Source organism: Pholcus phalangioides, unplaced genomic scaffold (assembly GCF_987345545.1).
Source record: "Pholcus phalangioides strain wild (caught in Gottingen) unplaced genomic scaffold, Ppha-v1.0 ptg000024l_1, whole genome shotgun sequence".
NCBI lineage: Eukaryota > Metazoa > Arthropoda > Arachnida > Araneae > Pholcidae > Pholcus > Pholcus phalangioides.
Genome location: NW_028301616.1, coordinates 10646772 through 10666675, shown reverse-complemented (window position 1 = coordinate 10666675; position 19904 = coordinate 10646772). Strand labels below are relative to the sequence as shown.

The 19904-nt window shown below is 36.7% G+C and overlaps 1 protein-coding gene across 3 annotated transcripts in view; it reads right to left on the bottom strand.

Annotated features, from left to right (window-relative positions):
• The window catches only part of sli (slit guidance ligand), a 273161-nt gene that overhangs the window by 180719 nt on the left and 72538 nt on the right, over positions 1–19904 (bottom strand). For all 3 annotated transcript variants that reach the window (XM_089251401.1, XM_089251403.1, XM_089251402.1), the window contains exons 2-4: positions 10096–10167; positions 9913–9984; positions 3116–3187 (exon numbers count right to left, since the gene is read on the bottom strand). In XM_089251401.1, coding sequence (XP_089107527.1) covers positions 3116–3187; positions 9913–9984; positions 10096–10167 — 216 coding nt within the window. The remainder of the gene's footprint in view (positions 1–3115; positions 3188–9912; positions 9985–10095; positions 10168–19904) is intronic.

Sequence of the window (19904 nt, the reverse complement as noted above, 5' to 3'; positions counted from 1 at the left end):
TTCTTATTTTTTCCTACGATTTTCCGAAGTAAATTCCGGAAAGATTCTTCAAGTTGCGGTGCTTGTCAGAAAAGCGTTAATAACATAAGCTTCTTAGATATACTTATTTATTCCTCATACTTCTTGATCATGTGTGTATGTATGTGTTCACCTATAAGGATTATAGATGAATATATATTTTCGGACAAAAAAAAAAAAGGATTAATTTCAGGATACAATTACGAAGTTGTCTAGAACGAATGACGGTGATTGACATGTTGTTCATTAATTCTTTTTGTTATTGTGTATAATTTTCTTTAGGAGATTATCTTGTGATAGACTTCGATGCTGAGATAAAAAATTATTTTTCTTTCATATTTGAAGGTTTAGAAATGTTTTTAAGGCTTTGTACAGTTCGGTTTTTAAGTGATACGCTATATTTATTTTCTCAGACTCAAACTTTTCTATGAAATTTGCCGTCGATCCTCTTCGAATATATAATTTCGATAAAATTAATTAAATATCAAATTAATGTTTGAGTTTTCCCACATTGCTTTCAATGCAACCTTCTTATGAATCATGGGTGCACAAGATATTCATTCTTCCTAAACGTATTTTCACCAGGATTACTTTTGCGTTTCCGTGTAATTGTAGAACTACTACTTCGAAAGCCTTGAGGACCTCATATTAAACCATAATACTTTAGTTTCTTTGACGGTCACACGAAACCCGAGTTACTGCTTCGAAACGCAGAATACCTTCGTCTTCGCAAAATTCACTGACAAGAATTTGCCAACGAAAGTTGAAGTGAGTCAGTGAGCAACCGATCAAGTGAGTGAATATCAGAAATCAAACAAGTCAGCGAGTTAACAATCGAGTGAGCAAGTGAGAAATCGAATAAGTCAGTGAGCAATTCACCACGTCCCCGAGCTATTCGGAGAGAGAGAGAGAGCGTATGAGCAACAGAGTAAGCAAGAGATAGATTTTTAACACTTTTACACGAAATTAAGATTGTTCTACAGGCTGTTCCAAATTCTTTGCACAGCGAATGTCTCCAACTGTTGACTTTAGAAGTATACTCTTTCAATTGCAAAAAGTTTTCAAATCCGTTGTGGTTATTCAAAATGTCACATTCCTCAAGAACACAAATACACATGAAAAAATAGAAAAGTTAACATTTTATTATGACCCTGTGAGCATCCAATTAGCGAAATGTAAATGCGGCTGAGAGAAAAGACATTAACAAAAACCGCATTTTTTTCAAATGCAGTATTAATGGGGATATTTGACTTGGAAGTTTTAAGCATTTGTCACCAATGATTGAGGGTATGGTTCACAAATTGCGAAACGTAAATCAGATTCAAAGTTGTGGAAATTCGGTAATTGCCAAAATATTTGTCCGAAAATGTAATTGCTATTTCCTGGCAATAAAAAAATTAAATGGTTGAGTTCACATTTCATTTGTGTACAGTTCCTAAAAATGACAACTTCTGAGCCAATGAAAACTTCCCAGCACATACATTATATTCCAATAAATATTTCATTCAAAAACATATAATTTTTTGCAAATAACTATCAGAGTGGCTGCTCATATACTTCATGAATTGATGAATTCACTGACTCATTTATTTAGCGACTTGGTCACTTGCTCACTCCACTCTCTCGATCCTTCGATAACGAACTGTTGTCAGTGAAGTTTCGGACATTTGAATGAATCGAATACTTTTTCATGGAAAAGTTTATCAAGATTCGAGGGTCACAAAAGACCTGAATAACTCCTTCCAGGGTCTTAAAATAGCTGAGTACTTTGCCCGAGGGTCGAATAAAAATTAAATGAAGTTACCTGTGAGTAGTAGTAATTTAACTCTTAAATTAGCAAAGATTGTAATGCAGCGAAACCTCGCTATAACGATACTCGATATAACTATAAATCCCTTTACAAGGATATTTTTCAGATCTTGTTCGGAATTGCCTATAGTCTAATATTACAATTTCTCTGGATACAACGATACCCTTTACTACGATAAAACCCATTTATAACGATATTTTTGAGGATATTACAAAACTGCTGGCACAATATTATTTATATTTGGCTCAAAATCATCTTCGCATATATTTTTTAATTCCTTGGTAGCATCGCTATTTTTCACTGATTACCATTTAAAAGTGTTAATGAAGTTCCCGTGAAACTACTTTCTGCGTAATATACAAAAGTGTTTTGCGGTAAACTACTTCACAGGGTGAAACAACTTTTATTCAAGCAATGAATTACGATTTTTTTCCTCTGAATAAACACTCACAATGGCATTTTATCGTAGTACTAACAACGCCAATTCAGAAGACATGTCAACAACTGCATGAATGTAGTGACGTCTGATGATAATGCTACCTCTCGATATAACGATAATCCATCGATATTTCTTTTCATCCACAGAGTATCATTATATCGAGGTTTCTCGTTATCCAGAGGAGAAAAATTTTGAGGGGGTTATAATATTAAGCAAATTACGTATCATGAATGCTATTACATGCCAAAAAAAATGTCAATATTTTATTATGTATTTTTTGTCAAAAATATTTGATGTCGCGCTGTAGGAACACACTGTATATGATTTACGTGTATTTAAATAGCATAAAAATGACATTTATTGTTTGCGAAATAGGTTTTTCTATCATTCTTGAAGAATTCACAGCAATATTTCTCCTCTACACATGGTATTTCTCCCCAAAATGCAAGGGTCAAAAATCGTTCTTGCTTGGCTTCTCAAGAAATAGGCGACATCAAAGTGTACCTTTGAGACATTCTGCTGGTAATTATAGAAACTTCCTTTAACAGCTCACAAGTAAATATCGAATGTTTATGAGTTGCTCAGAAGCATGAATGCCGTAATGAGCTACAAAATATACAATGCCTTCACTTGAAAAATATAAGAGAGCCATGTGTTGCTTGAGGGCAACACGGCAAAGTAAAGGGTTAAATGTAAAAAGAAACATTGTCAAAAATCAATTCAAGTGTGTGTATTCGATTCAATCTGTCGTATTAGCCCCGGCGAAAGGATGAAGTTTGAGCACCAATGCTGTAAATTTTAGAGCAAATACTTCGAGAGATAAGAAAATGAATGCCATGTAAACTTACAATCGCATGAGGTTAGGCATCGTCGAAAACAACATGTCAGGCAGACTTCGCAACTTGTTGTTATTAAGTCTCCTAAAAAAGGATTAAAAAAAAATTAAATTTAGAAAAATCCCAAGCATTCCAAAAGTAATCAGTATAATATTTCGTGCGTAATTTCCGCGTGTGTAAAACTCATTATTACCTTCAAAGCTGTATCATAAGTGTATGGACTGCGGTTTGCCAATGCGTTTTTGTAACAATACATCACACATAAGGAAATAGTATATATTTTCGATTCATGGTATTGTTCAGAATGTAACAAGAAAAAGAAAATGGCAAGAGAGAGAGAGAACATCGTGAAATATGACAAAGCGGCAGCAGCCGGGGTATATTCCATATACTTATGTCCATTCTTTGTTATTTTTCTGGTCTGGAATACATAGATGTATCTCATTCTTGTAGAAGAATTTTCACACGCGAACGATGATTTATAGAAGCCATATTTCTACATACATATAGAAGAATTTTTTCCTCTTTTCTCTTGATCGTTGATCGCATTTATCATTGGCAAAAGAAAGGGAGGCCCCCACATTTTTTATTTTTCCATCTTGGAAGGAAGCCCCTTCTTGAAGAATCGAGAATGAAACCGGAACTTGTACGTGGCCAATAGCTCAATTTTTACCTGAGATATGGACGAATATCCGCGCTGCGATATACCTGGGAATTCATGGAAGAACTTTCAATGAAATTCTCAGGATATGGTAAGTTTGTTTGCTTAGGACACTTTGGGTATTATAGTGGCTGTACGTAGTCAAGATGATTCCCGACTCAATTTCCATACGGCACCAATGAAAAAGCAGAACCTTGTCTGACGTCTGAGAATGAATGACCAGCGAGTGACCACGTCACTAAGTAGCTAACTCAATCGTTCACTTACTTGCTCGCCCAATCTTTCGGTCACACGCTCTCTAATTCTCTCAACGGTGAACTGAATTGAACTTTTCTTTGAATAGATTTTTCATCGATCAATTTTTCTCTCGGTTAATTTTCATCTCGAATTTTTTTTTTTTTTTTTTTTGTCGCTGAATTTTTCTCCCGATGAATTTTTGTCAGCAAATTTTTCATCTATGAATTTTCCTCTCCATTAGTATTCCATGGAAGAATTGTCTTCTCCGTTAATATTCCATTGAAGAATTTTTCGTCCAGGAATTTTTCTCTCAATGATTTGGTGTCTTTGAATTTTCCTCTCGATAAATTGTTTTCTATAAATTTCTATTCCGGTCAAATTTCCCGTCAATGAATTTTCGTCCCGGTGAATTTCCCAAATAATTTTCCATCAAGGAATTTTCCTCTCGACATATTGTTGTCGATTAATTTTCCATCGAGGAATTTTCCTGTCAGAAAATGTATACATCTTTCTATTTGATATTTTTTCTTCGATAAACTTATCGGTGAATTTTCCTATCAGCCAATTGTTGTCAATGAAATTTTCCTCTCTGTCAGTTGTGTTGCCGATGAATTTTCTAATTTGTTCTCCGTCAATTGTTGTTGCAATTCATTGCAAGCAATTGCAATGAATTTTGTTCTCCGTCAATTGTTGTTGCATTCATTGCAAGCAATGAATATCTCTGATATGTTGTCGATGAATTTTCCGTCCGTGATGTGTTGTCGGAGAATTTTCTGTCGATGAATCGTTAGGGATAAACTCGATTGACATTGAAGCGGGAAGACTATACATGAATACATCAACTCTTCTTTAAGTGCAATCATTATTTAAAAAATGGTCAAACTCAATTAGATCGAAGCCTTACAAGTGAGATATTTCGGACTATGGAAAGAAGTTTGCGGACTAAATGTGAAAAAAGACTAGAAGGTCGTAAGGCTTGTAATAAGAAAATCTATGTCATGTCTTTTCTTCATCAAATGCGCAGTCGTTCTCTCAGAGGACAGTCAGTGCTCGAAAATATGAACATGCACTACGGGAAAAAAGTCCATAAATGAAAAAGTAGAATATACTGATGCCAATGCACGTACAAATTCTTCTCTCGGCATCCTAAAATATTGTCGACAAGAGAAACGATAAAAAGTAGCAAGTCTCACGGAATCGGTCGATGCGCGATAATAGGATACGTGTTATTGAAAACGAATTGCAGAAACGTGATGAGATTAAGGTGCAAAGGATTCCCAGAGATGGCCCGACTCTCTCTCTGTACCTAGTATCATTATTATTATTTCTGCTAGAAAATACAATTCCAGTACATCAAATAAGTACATCGAAAACAGAAAAGATAAAATAAATATAAAAAAAATGTATAAGATCATGGCGGAGGTAAAGAAGAAAAGATTAAGGTGGGGTGGTCTTAGGAATCCTTCGGCAAAACACACACACACACACACACACCGCCTGGATTATTTATGGCCGAAGGGAGGTCGAGGTTCGATTTGAGGGAGGCCGAAAATCCCTTGTAAAAAGGAGGGGCGGTTACCCTCACATGGGAAAACCAATATTAGCTCTAGGAGGCTGCCCTGCAGTATTCCGAGGAACATGCAAGAAACATGCTCAGGGGGATTCCGCTGGGCCGCGGCGCTGACACGAAAGATATATGCGTATGTACGTACGATCTTGCGTGTGGTGTACGAGTATTGGGTTCGGAGTTTGATTGGGAGGGAGGGTCAGAGCGGATTTTCTGCAATACCATTGCGAGTAATATATATATATATACACAAAAAAAACACATAGACGTATTGCCTGGAGGTTTCTCTCCTTCAATTGACCCACCTCCTCCATGGAAGGTTCACGCAAACACTACTAATGGCTAAATGAGGCTCTTTCGAGGCGCAGAATCCGTTAAATTTGCCGGGAAATTTGTTATAGTTCACCCTCCTGGAGTTTCACGTTGTTAATCTTCATTTGCTGATCGTGGCTGGAGTAAAGAAAAAAATACTGTATTAGAAGGTCTCGGTTGTTTTCGATGGGCTTTTCTGGGGGGAGAAGTTGGTGGCAAAATGAATAAATACGGAGTTTCATCGCTGATTAGATCTGAGTTCATGGCAAATATTTGCGTTATGAAACAAACTGGGCAGAGCGAACGTTAATATGTGCCAACCGACTCAGTTTAGACATGATACATTGACTATATATCGACCAGAGAGAGAGAGGGAAGGTGCATTTTCTTTCCAAGTCTAAATTATTCGAGCAATTTTGTTGCCTCGACGGATGTTATGCGCCACACCGACAATATCTGTTGCTGAACCGGGGTTTATTCCTTAAGGTGACGATGAAACGGAAGTCCAAGTAGGATGAACCCCCTACCCCCGCTTTGAGCGCCGTCAGTTGTTCTGAAGCGGGTGAAACAGAATTAGTTGAAGCGAAAACCGTTATTACGTAAGAGCCACAACTTTTTATGCTACACGAAGGGATTTTCGGACTTGATGAGCTTTTGCAGACTGGAAATGTAAGACACTAAACCAGGGTTTAACCTTTTCGTGTTCCGCGTACCGTTTGTGCCAATAAAACGAAAGCCAGGGACCACTTTGCAATTTAGATGAAGGCCACGGACCTCCCATCATTTTACAGTTCACAAAATACTCAGCGCATAATGAAAAAAAAAACCAATACGTTAGCTGTCATCAAAACTCAAAGGGTCTCAGAAACTCCTCCAACGCCCCTTAAGAAGTCTACGAGTCCCCGCCATTCAGTGGCGAGTGAAAAGTAATCAATAGCGGCGGAAGAAACGGATTAAGAAGTTGAACAAAAAATTAAAAGCATTAGTTATGGCTTTGTTTTATGAAAGGTAGAAGTACACAAGCTAACTGCGCATTTCAAGGGGTACGCAAGTCAATTACACATCTCGGGGAGGGGGGGGGGGTAAGCAAATATCCTAGCATTTATAAGACAAAGCATACCTCCTGCACATCGCTAGAATTACACAAAACCCACCACATTTTACAGATACACACGCATTCTACGCATTTGGGGGGGGGGTTCTTAAATTATAAAAAAATTGGAAACCACATCTCCATGGCTAGTCAAACACATTAACAAGCACTGCCTAGAAGTGGGATCATATATCCCTCTTCTCATGGTGTCCATATATAGCTATGATTAATCAAATAAAGGCACTTTTGGGTTAATTAAACAATTTATAAAAAGACATGGAATACTATTTTTTTTCTTCTTCTCATAAACTTGGAAAACAGGAAATAATAGTGCACCAATTGCTTTTCGAACCACAGTCCCTGAATAGTATCTCCCCAAGGGGGAAAAAAACTGCCATTTCCAACCTGAACACCTTCACTATCTAGTAACTTATTATTAACTATTTCATAATAAGATAATAACAGTTGGAGAAACCATAAATTAATCTAAGGAGGAATATACTGTAAATATAATATTTAGTAAATTTATGCATATCAGAGCTCCAAACGGCACCGCAAATTACACGGATCTCGTGGATATCCTTGCAAGAACCCTCATGAAAGAAATATGAGTTGGGGGGCAGGAGGCATCGTGCTTTACTCCTAGTGCGAAGGCTCCACACAAGCCTGAGAAAAGAAATGGTCATGACCTCAAGGTACGTCAGGGGTCCTCAACCAACTTCACCTACACATAACTATCAAAACCGACAGAGAAATGACAGTTACGGCTTTTTAAATCCTACAAGAGAGGGAGGGGGAAATACACCGGGTTCTTGGAATCTACAAAAAATTAAGGTTAAGATTGATCGAAAAGAAACCCAAAAAAAAAATAAAAATCTGTTTTTTTTTTCTTCTTTTTGCAGAAAGTGTTGAGATCGTGTCATCCATAAAAATCAGCTTTGGCATCTGAAAAAAAACATTAAGAAACATCGTAAGCATGGTACGGAATTCGTAAAATGCAAAAGGTGGTGTTGGTAGTATTCGTAGGTGAAAGCCGAATACAGAGAGAGAGAGAGCTCTCACAAAACGAGCCAAATTGCGAAAAGCGGGGGCGAACAACGAACACAGAAGAGACTGGAATTGCGAAGGACATTGAAAAGGAAGCCTTAAATTGATTAAGGAGGGCCCACACGTCTCTCCCGCTCTGCAAGTAATTTGAAGTTGGGTTGGGTTTTCTCTATCTATGTGTGTGTGTATATGTACGTATATATACGAGGAGCAATCACGGAATTGGAGACGGCAGAAATTGGTCGCTGGATGATGTCCCAAAGGGGAGCAAGAGACCTCCTTTCTCCACGCCAAGTTTCCAACCGACGATGCACGAATCGGCCAGAGAGATGGTAATGAGCTGGAAGTGCTAGGGCCCACATGCATGAATACCGACACTGGCAAAACTGATATGATGGCTGGCTATCGAGCCGAAGCTTGACACAATCTATCAAGAGCCTGTCACGCGGAGGTCTATCTATAACTTATCGAACGGACTTCGAGTGGCGAAGACTATTATGTATTAACAATTTGATTTATAGGAGTTTGAATAAATATTCAAATGATGTATTTACAATACTTGTTTGTATTTACATCTTCAGCAAATTTAATTATTATGTACTGTTTTGGTAAATAATGAATATTGCCTGGGTGATCAAAAGAAAACACTGTCCAGGTGGCAATTGCGCTTCTTCGAAAACATCCGGATCAATAATAGCTTTCAAAAATTAATGAAGTGTTTTGGAACCCAGTCACAAATTTTTTTTTCTTCAAAAAATACGTCTTTTTCGCACGATTATTTTTCTTTTCCCACTAATGTCACAATTGTCTTTAACAATGGTATTTCACGCATGAACTTTATAATGTTTCTAACATTGGCTCTTTTCGAATGGAAGTCATAATTTTTTTTTCCCCGCAATGAATGATTCTTCTTCACTTGAACATCATGATTGTTACTATTGAGTTTGTTTCCAAGAACGTCACAATTATTTGAACAATTTTTCTTGTTTTCAAGAACATCGTGGTTACTTCAATAGTGGTGGTTCATCCCAAGAATGTCAGTTATTCCACCGACGTCGGATGTACATTTCAAGAACATCACAATCATTCCAATGATAGTTCTTCCTGAAAAGCAATTATTTCAGTGCCTCTTCCGTCCGAGAAAGTCAGTTTTATTTGAACAAGGGTTCTACCAAAACAACGTCACAATTGTTTCATAAAAAGTTCCGTCTTCCGAAAAACGTCACAATTATTTCTACGGTGGTTCTTCCCAAGAACATCCCAATTCTTTTTGCGATGGTGGTTTTTTTTTTCCTTCAAGAACGTCACAATTGTTTCTACTACTGTTTTTTTTTTCTCTCAAGAACGTCACAATCACTCCAATAGGTTTCTTCTTCCCAAGAATGTGGAGTTACAGTATTTCTACGGTGGTTTTATTTTTCTCAAGAACGTCAAGATTGTTCCAACACTGCCTCGTTTCCAAACAAACGTATTCAATCTTTCCATCAATGTGAGATTCCCGCTAGCTTATCTGCACTAATTTGACTAATCGAACAAAAAGATACGTAGGGAGACAAAATTCGCTGATTTGACGTATGGTTCATCGACATGACACTAGTTTATCGGTGAATTCAATCTTTTATTTACTTCTCAAATAAGACATTTCATCACTGTTTGTCATTACGGCGGTCTTCGGGGAACACAACAATCAAATTTATAACTGTTACTATACATTCAACACATATACGACTTTTCAAGGAAAAATTATAAATATGATGGTAAAAGGACTAAAAACAAACTATTAGAGTATTTCATCTGAATCTATGCAACTGGAACAAAAGGAAAAATAAAAAAGGCCTATCATTCAAAAGTGTCGTTGGCCTAAGCTGGGTAATTGAAGAAAAGAAACTTACAGCCTTTCCATAGAGACCATGTCTTGAAATGCTCCTTTTTCAATCATGTATATTTGATTTTCCATCAACTGCCTGAATAAAAAATAAAATGAGGAAAAAACACTCATTATATATAGTTTAATGCGGCGATCTATATCTAATAATAAGTCTTATCATCGAAAGCGCCAGTTAAACATTACTTACATGATCTGTACTTGATTCATGCCAGCAAAGTCATCAGATCTGATGACCGAGATGTTGTTCCCTTCAAGATTTCTGTAAAAAAATAATAAAATAAATAATAAATCATCATTTTAGCTGATAGTTGATTTCAACATGATATGCAAATATGATTTTCTTCTAAATAAAAATTTAAGCCGAAAATAATTTTGATATTCTTTATAAGAAATAATGTTGCGCTCCGTAATTATTTAAAAAAAGACCATCGCGTTAGGATGAAAATTTTGAATATTTCAGTAAGAATTTCCCTTTTAAAAACGTTTATACTTGAACGTATAAATATTTAAACATCATAAACAGTCAAAAGTAGCAATTTTCTTTCGAGAAATTATGTCTCATATATAATTTTTTTTAAAAATCTAATTTAAAATAACGTAATGTAACATGGTTATATCTCCCGACAATAAACTAATTAATATTTAAAAATCGCTCCAGATTTTTTTCTAATTTTTTCATCGTTTAAAAATTACCGTATCGTACATTATTAAGATTAATTTTGTTTTCGAATATTTTGTCATTTTCTAGCTTTTCTACAATTTCAAAATTTTAATTGAAAATGTGTTTACCTTGGAATTTCATGCATATTTTATATGGTGAGAAAATCTTCTCTACTTCCACATTTTTGTTTGCTTCAATAATTGGAAAATCTCAACTGCATTTCAAGCTGATTTTTAGTAGAGACGATTCTAAACGTCATTAGCATAGCTTAAAAATTTAAGAAAAAATTTTTTTTTCAATTTTTCTTTTACTTCATTTTTAAACCAATATTTAAATGAAACCCTGTTTTTTAGTTGTGTTTATTTATTCATAATTCTGTAATTTCTTTTGTTTTTGAAATGTTGGCTTTTGCGTGTTTGAATAAGAACTGGGTTTATAAATTAGTAATTAAGAGAAATTTAAATTTTTCGCTTATATTATAATTTTTATTTATTTTTTTTTTAAATTCATCGTTGCAGATTATTTTCTGAATTTTAAATTTTGGATATCTAAATTACTTTGTTTTTTTAATTTATGGATTAAAAATTTTCTAATTTCAATTCTAAACTTTTCCCCATATTTTTTGAATATTTCACTTTTTAATCTTAATATTGTGAGTTCACAATTTCTAGTTAATTTTGAATATTCTAAAAATTAGTTTAATTTTTTTAAATAGTTCATTTGTGGATTAGAAAAATTTGAGATTTTAGAAATACTATTCTCATATAGAGCAATAAAAATATTCCAATTTTGCGCATTATTTGAAATATTCCAATTTTGTGCATTATTTGAAATATTCCAATTTTGTGCATTATTTGAAATATTCCAATTTTGTGCATTATTTGAAATATTCCAATTTTGTGCATTATTTGAAATATTCCAATTTTGTGCATTATTTGAAATATTCCAATTTTGTGCATTATTTGAAATATTCCAATTTTGTGCATTATTTGAATTATATGTCAACTTTCGCCTTTAAAAATACTTAAATTTCCGATGTAAAAAAATGTAATTTTGGATTCAAAATATTTTACTAGTTTTCATGTTTTCGATATTTAATTTTTCAAAATTTATCTTTAATGTTAAAAATTGAAATCAAATTAAATTTCAGAATAGTTTTATAATTTAAAAAAATATTCAAGTTTCGAAATAATACATAAATATCATCAACTTAATTTAATAATAGTTCAATAATTAATTCAATAATGCATTCTAAATTTCCCCAAGTTGAAATCATAAAATACACCAATTTTCGAATTTACAAATTTTGCAATTTTGGAATCGTTAAATATTCTATAATTTTGAGTTCTTCAATTTTCAGATTTTCCGATTTCGCGAAGTTGAAAAAAAAAAAATTGGATTTTCCATCCAGTAATGCAATTTTCTCAATTTATTATCTTAAATTTTCCCCAAATACAAATAAAAATTTCTTTACAGTCTATAAATTCCCTTGGAACACTTCTTTAAGCTACACACAAAAAATGAACACAATTTATTCAATAAAACACCAACTTATTCAATCCCTATAAAAAAGAATTCACATAAATTCCAGGAAAAATTTAAAGTCAATCAAACCTCACTTAATTATCTTACGCTACACACAAGATATCAGATTCTTTCACTAACAAGTAAAAAATCAAACAAGACAGGGGATTCTCTTCGGAAAGCGAAAAGAATGTTTCCTTCGCAGGTAATTTATCACTCAATATTCCCTTTTTTTTTTAACACAAAAAAAATTGATGGCAACAATGTTTTTCTTTGTCGCAATTAGCGCTTGTTACAGTTTATCCGGAACAAAATATAAAATAATAAAAAAAAAACTTGTGTTTCGATCCACGCCCAGGTTTCAGCCATTTTTTTTGCGATTTTCTTGAAGAGTGTAAAGCAGCTTCTACTAACTCATATAACAAGGAAGCATTCATTTGGGAGCTCTAAGAACTCCTTTTCTTTCCTTAAGGAACGGAAAAAAAGCTCTCAAACAAGAAAGTTTTTCTTTATTTTTCTCTTAATATATTACGTAGAAGCGAAAGAGTAGAGATTTTCACTTAAAAGCCCACTTAGCAAAGCTCCTGTCATAGATTACATACGCACATACGCAAGCAGCAGCGTACGAACTTGATCTCACTGAAAAAACCACATGGGTTTCTTTCCTCTTAACTTTCACCTATATTTTTTGGTTAATTTTTTTCTTTTTTCCCGGAAGAATCATGTTTCAAGAGCTTTTATCTCTCTGTGTCTAAGCGGCAGCCACAAGTATGAAAAATAAAAACCTTAGTCCACAATGAAGAACAACGCACTATGTCTAGATTCTCTTCTTACCCAGGACAGACGTACAAATTACACCTGATAACGAATGTGGGTGTACGGTTTAAGTGAGTGAATAGATGTCGTTGTTGGGTGCTGGAAATGTTTTGGATTGAATTAAGGTTGAATGTTTTCTGGATTGAATCGATGTTCAATGTTTTTGGATAGAATTAGGATCCAACGAATCTCGATTCAGTCAGAAAACAACGTTTTCTTGATTAAATAGTGCCACGAAAACACACACAAACTTCGATACTTAGGTATTTGGTTAGATCAGTTATCTGCACTTGAAATGAAGGGAAAAACTGGTTTGTTTTTTTTTTTCCAGCTCTGTTTTAAATCGCTTCGGTATCCATGAATACACTTTTCAAGGAGCAATAAAAAATCTTTTATATGCTGGTTGGAAGTGTGGTTAGAATGAGTGAATATCGGCTGTGAGTCAGACAGACGTTTAAGTTCAAGGCACGGTTGTTTACAAGAGTTCGGTATTTCATTTTGAGCGTCACAGTTGTTTGAATTATGTTTGATGCTTGCCCGAGTTGTTTCAGTTTTTTGTTTTCGGCGTCCGAAGATAGAGTTGTTTGAATAAATAAAACTGGTTTCATCAGAATTGTTTGAGCTATATTTGACATTCGTCAAAATGAATTATTCAATTCAAACAATTATTGACGAATAACTGATTATTTGTCAGAGAATTTTTTTAATTATATTTGACATTTTGATCAGTTTGACAAATGTAAATATAATTCAGCAACTCTGGTGAATGTCAAATATAATTCCAACATTTCGTTTGACACAAATCATTGTTGTTTCAACTGATATTTTTCAGGGTATTGTTTGAATTGGATACGTCAGAGTTGTTTAATTGACATATTTCCGGGAACCGTTTCAATTGTATTTAACATTCTTCAGAGTTGTTTGAAATAGGTCAAAGTTGTTGCATTATATTTGACATTTATCAGAGGTTTTTGACTATGGTCAGAGTAATTTGAATTATATTTAATATCCACCAGAGTAACCCTTGAGTGCCGAAACGACCATCTAAGAAAAATTTGTTATTATTTGCAAATTATTACTTGTTTTTCCTACATTTTTACTGAGATAATTTCTAAGATCCACTATTTTTGGTCGCATCTTATCTACCACTTTCTATTGATATTTTACGCCAGTATTGGCCCACAACGTTTTAAGTAAGTCTACAACATTTTAGAGATATTTTCTCAGATTAATTTTGCGTCAGTTTCTCGCTTTAGTTTAAAAATATCATTTATCTTTCAGGAAACGATTACGAACCTCAGATCAGAGTGCAATGAGATTCTCGTCTTCTACCCCATGGAGGCAACCATTGGGTTTCCGGCTTCGATTCTGTAGAAGAACGTAGATAACAAGTCCTTTTCTCTACCGAACCTGAGGCGACCACCCATAGATGGCGCCTTCATTTCCGGCCCAACTCGATCAGTAGTAAGTTGCCGTATGGCGATATGACCGGAGTTGATGTGACGTAAAGTAATAGCAGCCTGGGGGACCTACTCTAGTATGTTGGGATCATGCAGAAATCTTAATGTCATCGTGAGCCTGTCGTGAGGTAAAATAGTCATTCGCAAGAAGCCATCTTGTTTTTTTTTAATGACTGGTGCACCCAGTGCTAACGGGTTTAAATTAGTTGCTTTGTTCATCCGCAAGTAATGATGCCAATCTTTAGGCGCAACCTTCAATTCTGAAAGCAAGATTATACGGGAAAACCCGTCCCCCTTTTCTATAGCCACTTTATACCATATTTTTCTGACGTACTTTTTCTTGCGATTTTTATTAAGAATGCGCTGTCTTGCCAATACAAGACCGACAAGAGCCAAACTATCGTCCGTCATTTACTAGTGTTCTGAAAGGTATTCCATATCTTGTGTGGCGGAAGGGATGGATATTCAGTCCGAATCCGGAAATCTCGACTGATCAGTTTTTCCTCAGAGGAATTCAGGAACGGGTGTGTGGGGGCCCCTTTAGTCTCAGCTCAGTTTCGAACAAAGACCACAGAAATTACATTTCAGATTGCTCCTCAGATAACAATTCAAAACTTTTACTGTCATTTCAAGACCTAGCCTGGCCACGGCAGAGAGCTCATTAGAGCCACCAGGCCGAGAGGGGAGATGTTGTGCAGCAGCTGGGCTGACCAGAGTGACAGGAAGGGCTCACCCAAACCGCCAAGCCGAGAAGCGTAGACGTGGTCCAGGACCTGACCTGGCCAACAAAGGGCTCACTAGAGCTACAAAACCATAGACTTGTGAATTTTGAATATTGTAAATTTTTTGCTATTTGTACGTTTTGTCATGCATGGGATACATATATATAACTTATATGCATAATAAAACACCCGACACCCACCCCCCCCCCCAAGCCTCTATCCGGGCAATGGCTTAAAATGACAATTGTCGATAGGACCTGAGCGGTTCACGGTATGAAATGGAAAAAATGCCATTTTAAATCATCTTAAAAGCAACATTATTTTTAAAAAAAAATCTCGTACCAAATAATAAAATTCCGAACAAACATCCGACAAAGCCCGCTCAAATATTCTTTCGCAATGAAATGATAACTACACGTTATGAATCAACATCAACTTTCCTTACATTCATTTTGAAGAAAATTAATCCAAACTACTTCAACCGGTGAATTCATTAATGAAGAATTCAAAAGACAAAAAAGGAATTTGAGAAATTTCCGAGCGATCGCTTCCATAAAATAAATTGGAAATTCTCAAAAACAATTTCACTAATTAATTGGAGAATAAACATAAAAAGAAAAAATATCCGTATTCCCGAAATTAAAATGGAGATTTCAAAAGAAAAAACCACTTCACTAAAACGACTACACCATAATAATTCATGACGCATCTTTTTGAATAAATATTAAAGAATAAAAAAATATTGAATTGAAGTGATAATGATTAGAGCGGAATTTTCAATACGAATCGGGATTGGACATGTAAATGCAATTACGAAATTTCGTTCTCTTTTACGGGGCTATAAATTTGATGGCCATTGGGAATTTCTACATGAATTACTGATTATTACGACTTTTGAAACAATTAACGTTTCATGAAAATTGTGATTTCTACATTCAAGCAGAGAAGAGTAGACGTATATGACGAAAGACGTCACTCTCCCTTGTTTATACGACAGATACGGAACACTGGCTGAGTGAGGAGATACTGATATTTCTAGGCATCTTCTTAGATTCATCTCTGCCCCGTGAGGGCAGAAATTAATTTTCCTTTCTCCTAGAAACATCAGTATCTCCTCACTCAGCCAGTGTTCCGTATCTATCGTGACGTCTTTCGTCATATACGTCGCCATCTCGTGGCCTTGATGTCATCTGCGGGCTATTAGCAGAATGTTGCAGCCGTCCATTGCACGGAGCTATTCAGCACATACATGCGCTCCAAGGAGGGGAAATTCTATCTGTCTTCATAGCTTAGTTGGTAGAGCACTCGTCCGGCAAACAAGAGACCGGTGTTCGAATTCCCGTGAGGGCAGAGATGAATTTTCTATTCCTAGAAACATCGATATCTCTTCACTCATCCACTGTCCGTATCTGTCGTAAGAGTATAAATGGTACAGGACCTGGAGTGGCCACGGTAGAGGGCTTACTAGAGCCACCAGGCCGAGAGGGGAGATGTGACAAAGCACCTGGACAGGCACAGTGACACGGACTCACCCGAACCACGAATCCGAAAAGAGTAGACGGGGTCCAGGACCTGGCCGAGGGCTCAATAGAGCCACCGAGAGATGTGACATAGCAAATGGGCTGGTCAGTGACACGAAGGGCTCACCTGAGCCACCAATCCAAGAGGGGTATGCGGTTCAGCAAATGGGTTTGTCACTGCGACACGTAGGACTCTCCCAAGCATAGACATGGTCAAGGACCTGGCCCCGCTATACAACAAATGGCTCGCTAGAGCTCTACAAAGCCATAGACAGAAAATTTTTCGTTTTAAATTCGTATTTTTCTTATGTGTTTTACTGCAGTGCATCATGTAATACATTTAATATATGCATAATAAAGCACCCGACATCGTCCAGCTCCTCATCCAGGGCAATGGCTAAAATTGCCGATAGTGCATGGGCGGTGTACGGTATGAAATGAAAAATTAAATGATTTCTACAATTTTAAATTCAAGATTCTTTTCCATCCTCCCTGGCAAGGTTTCCATCCTCCTTAAATGGCAAGGTTATGACATTCAATTGATAAGAGCAACTTGAGCGTTACAAATCCATAATGTCATCTCCATCTTGGCATCAAGAATTCGGAAATGCCCATGAAGCTCCATCGATGCTTCGTGATATCGATTATGGTGGTGGTAATCCTATTAAGCCATTGTTGTAAAGAGTTGAAAAAAAGGGGCTAGCCAAATTCACGCAAGCTGCTATCGGCTTTTCGACTCCCAGAGCAATCGTCGGAATTCAATCCAGATATGCACCGAAGGCACTTATTGATTCTCATGATACATAAAATCCATAGTCATAATCAAGGATGATCATAGTGCAAATACATTCTTACGATATCAGCACGCGTTTTTTCCATATTGTAAGGAGCAAAAGCACAGGTAATTTTGCTTCTGCAGAAATGTCCTCGTTCTGTATACCCAAACTGTTACATTTGATGGATTCTGGGTGGGATTAGGATGTTTAAGATAGGTCGCATCAGAGGACTCATCTTGGATATTATTGCTCTCGTTCGGTCTACATCTAAAGGCTACACACAACACACTACACTGACGTGACGTGATCATCACGTCACTTCGGGGACGTTGTGAATTCTGATTCGTGGAAATTATGTGAACTGGAATTTCTGTCCGAATCACAATTCTCACCGCCGCTGAAGTGACGAGATTTCACGTCATTTTCAGAATTTACTCGTTGTTTTTCGACCCGGGAGGTTCCGGAAAAATCAAACAACTGCAAGGAGTCAAGCAACTGATCTACACCAGTGGTTCATAACCTGGGTCCACACGCCCCCCCCCCCCCCATGGTCCTAGGATGTTCTGGGGGAGGGGAAGATGCAAGTTCAGCCACGACCACGGAGAGCTGTGAAGAAAAACTTTTAAGTGAAATATGATACCACAAAATGTGACAACTTCCAGAATCCAGCGGAGCTGTCCATAGAATGAGGGTCATCTTAAACCCATGGGCAGGGCCACAAATAAATACTTTGTCAGCCGGGGCAAACATGCATTTTGGAAACCCGGTGTAATGTGAAATGAATAATGTGAACAGTTGAAGAGTGAATTAGGTTCTCCCTTTTTAGTTCAGCGCTCGGGGTACCAGACCCATCTGTCCCCTACCTTCACGACTCCGTCCATGGACCCATGTAGAAATGACCCGGGACCTCATATCTATAGGCTTGATGAGATCTGGTACTGTAGTTTTTGAAAGTGTATGAATATTTAAGCCGTGTTACTGCTAACTAATTATTAGTGCCAAAGGGCATCATTTTGCCCGGGGATTCATGATGTTGAGACGGTCATGTATAAAAACCCTATGGAAAGGAAGCTCACTGAAATATCGGGAGGTTCGATTTATTGTGTAGGTATCTCCCAAAGTGGGAAATATTGCCCCCTGGTGGGCAATGGAATGATCCAGGGGGGGCGATAGAAGCTACGGGTATAACATGGGATCCTATGGGCTCACTTGAGTTGGGGGCGACGAGGGAAAAAATTTCTGAAGGAAGGGCGATAGAACAAAAAGTTTGGGGAAACTATGGTGCAGGTTCTCTCGTTGGATCGTTCCGAATTTTACAGACCTGGCCCAAGGCTCCAGAGATAGATCTTATTTATGAAATGTTTGTTCATTATAAATTTAGTTTCTATTTAATTCATCTCAATAAGTACAAGTAGAAAGGGTCTCACACTTGAATAAGGTTAAGAAGCCCTAGATAAGAGAGAAAGGGGGCCAGGAGAATAAAATATGGTCCAAAAGGGGGGGATAGGCTGAAAAAGATTGAGACACTGATCTATACACAAATAAATACAAATACAACGCCACAACAGGCAAAATGCCCAACGAGGTGGCTGATAAAAATGACTCAGGTGTTTCCACAAAAGCCTCTCATCTTTCATGGCCTACAACAGACGGAATCCAACAAGCTATCGACTCGTCTGGCGTTCTTTTCCTACTGGGAGTATTCTCGTTGATAAAAATAATTCCCTAACTGGGGAGACATTTGTGGTCAAACGAGAGATAAAATAGTCAAAGATAGTCAAGCACTCCCCCCCCCCCCCAGACACACACACTTAATTTTTAATATCATCACGCTTATGGATATGCATACCTTTAGAAATTCAAGATAATTTTACGAACTCCAAGAAATTCGCAGGAAGCTTACGAGCTTCAAGAAAAAAGAAAATGTAATTTTCAAGGAAGCTTGCGAATCCGTAGAAGCGCATAAGGGAGATGTACGCAGGGCCGCAACTAGTATGGAGCAGGTGGGTCTGGTCAATACCTTCTAGAGCAGAAGGTGTCACTCTAGAACAGTGATTCCCAACGTGGGCGATGGAATGTTCCAGGGGGGCGGTAGAAGCTACGAGTATAACATAGGATTCTGTGGGCTAGATTGCGTTGGGGGACAATGGGAGAAAAAAAATTCTGAAGAAGAGGGCCAAGGGAAAAAAAATTTTGGGAAACTATGCTCTAGAAGGTGTTGGTCTGGTGCCCTGAGTGCCAAAACAGAGGGGGAGTAAATTTCAGCTTTTTCAAGCGCTTTCCTTCACCATTACCAGGAGGAGCCAAAATACTAGCTTGCCCCGGGTGATCAAGCGTCTAGTTCCGGCCCTGACGTCCATACTTTGCAAACGTATTCTCCGTGAAAAAATGACTTATTTTTGTCCACAACCAATAAAATTATAAAAAAAATTTATCAGTAAAAATGTTCTAGAAAATATTGAAAATAAGTAGCACAGTGTATATTGCATATCGTATGTATATGCATCGTTGAACTGA